Source organism: Dendrobates tinctorius, unplaced genomic scaffold (genome assembly GCF_039654945.1).
Source record: "Dendrobates tinctorius isolate UK_male_01 unplaced genomic scaffold, ASM3965494v1 ptg000044l, whole genome shotgun sequence".
In the NCBI taxonomy this organism is placed as follows: Eukaryota; Metazoa; Chordata; class Amphibia; order Anura; family Dendrobatidae; genus Dendrobates; species Dendrobates tinctorius.
The window spans coordinates 35,134,800-35,143,019 of record NW_027361712.1 but is presented as its reverse complement, the minus strand read 5'-3'; the positions used below and the strand labels follow the sequence as shown (position 1 = coordinate 35,143,019).

Sequence of the window (8,220 nt, the reverse complement as noted above, 5' to 3'; positions counted from 1 at the left end):
CCAAAGCGGCGTGACAAAAGCCAGTTGAAGAGAACCTGCTCAGTTGTGTTGAAACTCAGACTGTTTGCCATGTTGCACATACAACACCAACAAACCTAGTGAAGGCAAGGTCACAAATGGACAGAATGGAGGCAGCCACCTGTTCCTGAAGCAATAAATAGGGTGCAGGCTAATGGTTTAAATAGTTAGCAGGCCTCAAAACCGTTAAATGTCCATTTTTCAAGGCTGCGAGAAACTCTCGCCATACGGATTGCATACGGATTACATACAGTTGCTGACATGCGCAAAATACGCAACCACACCTTGCTTACGGATGACATACGGAGCACTATTTAGGGGTCATTCATCCGTATTGCGCATGTAAACTACGGACCGTATTTTGCATTGGTTAGTGTGACCCCGGCCTTAATCTCTGAGCACATCCATATACTTGGAGACCACCCGAGCATGCTCGGGGAAACACGAGCAACGAGCATACTCGCTCATCACTAATAGATACCCAAAAGTTGTGCTACAGAAAATTAACTGTTCCCAAAAAAAAAGAAGCCTTCATACATTGGTGGGAAATATAAGTAAATTATGGCTGAGAAAGTGAGAATACACTAGCCAGTTACTTAATACATATTTTAATAACATAAAAGTGTCTGCATCTGCACTAAACATTCAGAAGGTGTGAGAAACATGATGAATGAATGAATGAATCCCTCAGTGATTATTTATCTTGACATCTTCTCCGTGGTATGTCTAGGGTTTGGGATCCAATTCAGCGTCACCGTTTGCAGGTTCTAAGATCTTTTTATTTGTATGAAAATACATGTGAAAAGTTATGCTATTGCCTTCATGTTGTCACTTGGTGATCTCTTTTTACGGAATACAGGAGAGTTTAAAAACTTTCCCAATGAACTCTTAAGTTTTGGACTTCCTAGAATCAGAATGATTGACTGCACTGGGGAATAGGCATATATAACAACCAGACAGACAGAAAACCATATACTATCAACATCGAATATAGCCATAATCAATAATATCTGTGAAACATAAAGGCTGATGTATAATAAAAGAAGGGAGGTGACAGTACGAGCTGCAGATACACTCGCCTCCACACTTTGCATGCTCATGCCACCTGTGTTTTTCCCGAGGTGCTTTGCATGTAGACATAGAGTTTTTATAATAAGAATATTTGAAATGGCCACCAATACAAGCGGTATACAGCAACCAATTAAACTGGTGACCAGCAGGTATTGAAGACTCATATGGGGCGTTCCCTGCTGAGTGGTGGAGTTGTCAGTGACATTTTCATTGTACTGGACAGTATAGTCATCTTTCTTTATATTCCATGTAACAGGAACACTAATAAAAAGTGACAAGAACACAGAGGACAACAGCATCCAGGGAACGATGTCGGAGATGTTTTGCTTTAGACGCATGAACAAGGTTTTCTCAAATGTAACAAGCATTACATAGTAGAAACCACAGAGGCATAATGTAAACCAGAAACTGGAGAAGATTGTAAACAGCAAAAGAACAGAGAAGATGGTGTAGACATTGTCAGAGAAATACAGATCACTCCAGAGGTAGAGAACAGTGTCATTGGCCACCATACTGAATTGGTAGGCAATATTAAAAAGACCCAGTGTGAATAAGATCAATTCTCTTGGATTAATATTTCTTCCTTTGGCTCTGTCCATCCCATGAGTGACAATGATAAAAGAATTGGTAAAAAACCCAATCACTGTGCTAATAGCTAAAGCTGTCAATGAGAGAAGAACAAATGCAGGTAGCATTGTATGTGAACTCGTTTCTGTCTTTTCGCTTTTCCAGTTCAGCCAAAATACCTTTTTTGAAAATGAAGGAATCTATAGAACAGTAGAAGACAGGGTACTTCACATCATGGCTGAAATAAAGCTATTAATCCTATTAATTTCATAATTAGTTGCAACAGTGTGAAAATATCCAAATGATCTTTAAAAAATTATATAGTAATATTTACTACTGCCTCTCTAGTGAAAAATACTTTCAAGGAATTAAGAGTGGTCTCTTGAGTTCAATGGCCTAGTATCCTTGGCTGCCAACGATTGAATTATCAAGCTTAAAGAAGTACTCCCAACAAAATTTGTATCTTCTTAATTTATTGAAATCATCACATTATATAGCACTATGTACTTACAATTGCTCATTTTACCTTTCTACCCAGTTAATTCTTCTCTTTTCCATTAGTCCTAAGACAGCACATGATTAAAAACTGACTAGCTGAATCCTGCTAAGCTCTATTTAGAAAGTCAGTTTTTCCACTGCAAAAGTCCCTGGCAGGGGGAGGAGCAAGAAGCTGGGTCATGATTTGAAGAGGGGTATAATAAAAGCAGGTACAGAGACTTCCTGTTTCTACATAGAGCAGAGAAAAGAGAAGAATTAGCTGTGCAGAAAGGCAAAAAATAGTCTATGGGTCTACCCTTCTAAGACGTGGGTTCCCTTTTCTATTTCTACATTTACTATATAAGCTTTACAATTGCAAATGCAATTAGAAAAGTTTGTTTTGGTCATTTTGTTCATTCCACAATTTGCATAGTAATAGCCTAAAATACTTTACAAAAATTGTGCTACTGCAAATTAACTGTTCCCATAAAAAACAATCCCCCATACATCTACTGTACATTGGTTGAAAATATAAGTAACATAGTAATATAGTTAACAAGGCCAAAAAAAGACATTTGTCCATCCAGTTCAGCCTATATTACGTCAGAATAAATCCCCAGATCTACGTCCTCCTAAAGAACATAATAACTGTAAGATACAATATTGTTACGCCCTAGGAAGACATCCAGGCCTCTCTTGACCACCTCACCTGAGTTTGCCATCACCACCTCCTCAGGCAAGGAATTACAGATTCTCACTGCCCTAACAGTAAAGAATCCTCTTCTCTGTTGGTGGAAAAACCTCCTCTCCTCCAGATGCAGAGAATGCCCCCTTGTGACCGTCACCTTCCTTGGTATAAACAGATCCTCGGAGAGATATTTGTATTGTCCCCTTATATACTTATACATGGTTATTAGATCGTCCCTCATTCGTCTTTTTTTCTAGACTAAATAATCCTAATTTTGCTAATCTCTCTGGGTATTGTAGTTCCCCCATCCCCTTTATTAATTTTATTGCTCTCCTTTGTACTCGCTCTAGTTCCATTATATCCTTCCTGAGCACCGGTGCCCAAAACTGTGCACAGTACTCCATGTGCAGTCTAACCAGTGATTTGTACAGAGGCAGTATAATGCTCTCATCATGTGTATCCAGACCTCTTTTAATGCACCCCATGATTCTGTTTGCCTCAGCAGCCGCTGCCTGGCACTGGCTGCTCCAGGTAAGTTTATCATTAACTAGGATCCCCAAGTCCTTCTCCATGTCAGATTTACCCAGTGGTTTCCCATTCAGTGTGTAACGGTGATATTGATTTCTTCTTCCCATGTGTATAACCTTATATTTGTCATTGTTAAACCGCATCTACCACCTTTCATCCCAAGTTTCCAACTTATCCAGATCCATCTGTAGCAGAATACTATCTTCTGTTATATTGACTGCATTACATTGTTTTGTAACATCTGCAAATATCGATATTTTACTGTGTAAACCTTCTACCAGATCGTTAATAAATATGTTGAAGAGAATAGTAAATTATGGCTCTTAGAAAGTGATGATAAAAAAAACCTAAAAAAACTGTTGTGTAAAAATGTTATAGCCTTTTGTGCTTGTGTAATGATAGATGGCCATATGCAATTGCATTGAAGCCTAACCTAAAATACTCTACATATTTTAGGACAATCTTCCAACTAAGCCACTTACCAGCCAGTATCTGTAGAGAAAAATTGCATGTACAACTAAGCAATAGATACTTGTAAGCAGATATTCTTTATCAAATCGGGAAATATAATGTAGAGTTCCCAGTTTAGGCAGCTTTTGCCTCAGCGCTGTTTCTTGAAATGCAAGTCCTAGAAAATGTGCTGAAACCTCCAGTGTTTCTTCAGAGTTAGTGGTTACTTTCACAGTAATGGTGAATATGACTTGATTTCCACCCAAAAATAAACATGATGAGCATGTATAAGAATTCAATGACCTGTAATTATATGGAGGTGCTTAACAAGCCATGTCCCTGAAGCTTGACATAGTTATTAGCCTAATATACTAATAATGTAACTTTTTTATATAGTAGAAATAAAAATAAGAAACCTTGTATTAAAATGTTTGTACTGTGAAAAGGTACTTTACTGATAAATAATTGACCTTAAATATTTCTATCAGACAAAGATAAATCTCTATGCTATGGAAACAAGCATTAACCTTTACAAAGCACATGCTACGTTTTAGCCGCCCAAAAGGCTATGTGATTTTGAAGCTTTTTATGCAAGAAAATTTATCAAGTATTACCCTCCTTATCGTTTTCTCCTGGCTTTGCACTTCGTGCAAGCCTTAATTTGTGTAGAAGTACATAATTTAGACTTTCAAAATATTTGAACGAGGCCCGCCAGTTGTTGCCTTCAAGCATCTATGGATGACTAGACAATAATAGACCCTGTGTGCAAAGCCTTTATGAGTGTGGGAGAGCTGCAACTATATTTTCCTAATTTTTTTATGAGGCACTTCATTTGGTGCCTTCAAGGGTATATGTATGACCCTCCTTATAATTTTTTCTGGCTTTGCACGGTGTGCAGAGATTTTATGAATGTAGGAGTACCACAACTACACTTTGTTCACAATATTTGAATGAAGTTCTAAGTTGGTGCCTTTAAACCCTTTCTGACATTGGATGTACTATTCTGTCCATGTGCCCTGGGACTTAATGCCAATGGACGGAATAGTACGTCATACAGGATCAGTCACGCTCATGGGAAAAGCGTGGCTGATCGCAGCCAGGTGTCAGCTGATTCTCACAGCTGACACCAAGCAATAAGTGCCAGGAGAGATCACAGATCCCAATGCTTTAAACTCCCGGAACACTGCGATCAAACATGATCACAGCGTTCCAGAGCCGGCAGAGGGGCTGACATCCCCTCTGCCTTTGGATCGGAGACCCCGCGGCTTGCCGATCACTCCCATGGTAACCCGATGTCATCATGACGACATCCAGGTTACCAGAGCTGAAAGACTTCCGGTGATGCGCAGTGCATGTCACGAAGTCTCTGAGGTCTGTGTGCACAGAGTGCAGCATTGACAGCTTGCATGGCATGCAGATCTGCATGCCATATAAGCGATCAGTCTGCACAAAATGAGTGTCCCATAGTGGGACACCGTGTAAAAGTAAGAATGAAATTAAAAAAATGTTTTAAATAATTGTAAAAATATAAAAAAATTTAAAAAATCAATATTTATTCTATCATTAAATCAATATTTGAATAAAAAAATCTAAACAATAGAAGTACACATATTTAGTATCGTTGCGTCCGTAATGACCTGACCTATAAAACTGTCCCACTAGTTAACCCCTTTAGTGAACACCATAAAAAAAGCAAGGCAAAAAAACAATGCTTTATCATCATACCGCTGAACAAAAAGTGGAATAACATGCGATCAAAAAGATCGATATAAATAAACTTGGTACCACTGAAAACGTCATCTTTTGCCTCAAAAAACAAGCCACCACATAGCTCCATCATCGGAAAAATAAAAAAGTTATAGCTCTCAGAATAAAGCGATGCAAAAATAATAATTTTTTCTATAAAATAGTTTTTATTGTATAAAAGCGCCAAAACATAAAAAACATATAAATGAGGTATCACTGTCAACATACTGACCCCAAAAATAAAACTGCTTTATCAATTATACCACACCTGGAATGGTATAAACGCTCCCCCCAAAAGAAATTCATGAATTGCTGGTTTTTGTTCATTCTGCCTCCCAAAAATCGGAATAAAAAGCGATCAAAAAATGTCATGTGCCCAAAAATGGTACCAATAAAAACGTCAATTTGTCCCTCAAAAATCAAGACCTCACATGACTGTGGGCCAAAATATGGAAAAATTATAGCTCTCAATATGTGGTGATGCAAACACTATTTTTTGCAATAAAAAGCATAGTTTAGTGTTTGACAGCTGACAAATATAAAAACCCGTTATAAAACCCTGCTATAAATAGTAAATCAAACCCCCCTTTATCACCCTCTTAGTTAGAGCTCTGCCATACACCCAAACAGTGGTTTACTTGCATATATGGGGAATCAGCGTACTCAGGACAAATTGTACAACTTTTGGAGTCCAACTTCTCCTGTTATCCTTGGTAAAATAAAACAAATTGGATCTGAAGTAATTTTTTTGTGAAAAAAGTTAAATATTCATTTTTTTACACATTCCAAAAATTCCTGTGAAGCACCTGAAGGGTTAATAAATTTCTTGAATGTGGTTTTAAGCACCTTCAGGGGTGCAGTTTTTAGAATGGTGTCACTTTTGGGTATTTTCTGGGTATTTTCTATCACATAGACCCTTCAAAGTGACTTCACATGTGATGTGGTCCCTAAAAAAAAAATGGTGTTGTAAAAATGAGAAATCGCTGGTAAACTTTTAACCTTTATAACTTCCTAACAAAAAAAAAATTAATTCCAAAATTATCCTGATGTAAAGTAGACATGTGGGAAATGTTATTTATTATCTATTTTGTGTGAGATATTTTTCTGTTTTAAGGGCACAAAAATTCAAATTTTGAAAATTTTGAAAATTTTGAAAATTTTCTCAAAATTTCCATTTTTTTTTACAAATAAACGTAAGTCATATCAAAGAAATTTTACCACTATCATGAAGTACAATATGTCAAAAGAAAACATTGTCAGAATCACTGGGATCCATGGAAGCGTTCTAGAGTTATTACCTCATAAAGGGACCGTGGTCAGAATTGTAAAAATTGGCCTGGTCATTAACATGCAAACCACCCTTGGGGGTAAAGGGGCTAAAGGTGTATGGATGATCTTGTTTGTAATTTTTGGCAGGCTTTGCACTGTGTGCAGAGCTTTTTTGAGTGTAGTAGTACCACAGCTATACTTTGTACACAAAATTTGAATGATGTACTACAGTTGGTTCCTTCAAAGGTGTATGGATGACCCTGCTTGTAATTTTTGGCAACCTTTATAAACCTATGAGTACCACTACATGACAATTTGAACATAATGTGTATGAGGCCATCCTTTATGTCTAATATAGGGTGTATCAGAGTCCCTCTTCCGTCTAAGTTTTGGCAGTTCTTGCTTCATTCATAAGTTTCTCTGACATTTCCAATTTTTAAATAAAAGAATGATACAAATTTAATAAAATAAATTAAAATTTCAATTTTAGTATACTTAATTTTTTTAAAAATTCTTTGAAAATGTTGCCTTATATACAAGTCATTGCACAGAAAAGAATGTTTCATAACATTTTTCTTTCCTGTAAATACCAAGGACTGTGAGTGGACATCAGGAGTCTCTGACTGGATTTAAGACAGCCGACTCCCTAATTTTGTGCTGGTGATTTTTTCCTGCCCTGAGGTTCTGGTTTCCCGTCTGTTCCTGCCTTCTCAAGCTAAGTGTGCTCTGCTATTTTTTCACATGAGATTTGGTCTTGTTTACTCAGTTTTTGTGGTCAGCCAGCCCCTGCTGGGGCTGTGCTGAATTTCCATTCTTATGTCTTTGTTTATGCCAGTTTGCTTTTTGTCCCTGATCAGATTGGTCTCTTTTTGCTCTGTCTTCAGAATATACCAGAGTGCTGATATAGGGATTTGAAGTCTAGTGACTTCAGGGTTTTTGTTATCAGAAAGTGTTGGACATTTTTTTGGCAGGGTTTTGTGCATGATTGCAGACAACATCTTTCCTTTCCTGTCCTTTCTAGTTAGTGTGGGCGCCATCGTTTGCTCAGCCTATTTTTCTATCTGTGTTTGTGTTTTCATCTTGTCTCACCGACAATACATGTTTGGGGGCTGTCTATTGCTTTGGGGTCTGCTCTGGGGCAGTTTAGATTTCCCCTTTTCTTGCTTTAGGTTTATTTAGATCTCTGGCTGTGACGAGGCGTCTAGTATCATCGTAGGTACGCTCCACGACTACTGCTAGTTGTGTGGATAGGATCAGGGGTCTGCAATCTGCTTAGTTACCAACCTCTCTGGTTTTCTCTGGCTTAGCTTGTTTTTGTTTTTCCTCCACGGTGACTCATTCATAACACAAAACCATATATCAGTCTACTCAGTTCCCCCTGCTTTTTATCATGATGCCTTCAGATT

General features: G+C 37.7%; 1 protein-coding gene across 1 annotated transcript; it reads right to left on the bottom strand.

Annotated features, from left to right (window-relative positions):
* Positions 1-824: 824 nt before the first annotated feature.
* On the bottom strand, positions 825-4,531 carry LOC141089227 (taste receptor type 2 member 40-like). Its single transcript, XM_073575548.1, has 3 exons — positions 4,414-4,531; positions 3,832-4,049; positions 825-1,856 (listed from the first exon to the last, which is right to left on the bottom strand). The coding sequence occupies exons 1-3, from the start codon at positions 4,529-4,531 to the stop codon at positions 825-827; spliced, it is 1,368 nt and encodes a 455-aa protein (XP_073431649.1).
* Positions 4,532-8,220: the final 3,689 nt, after the last annotated feature.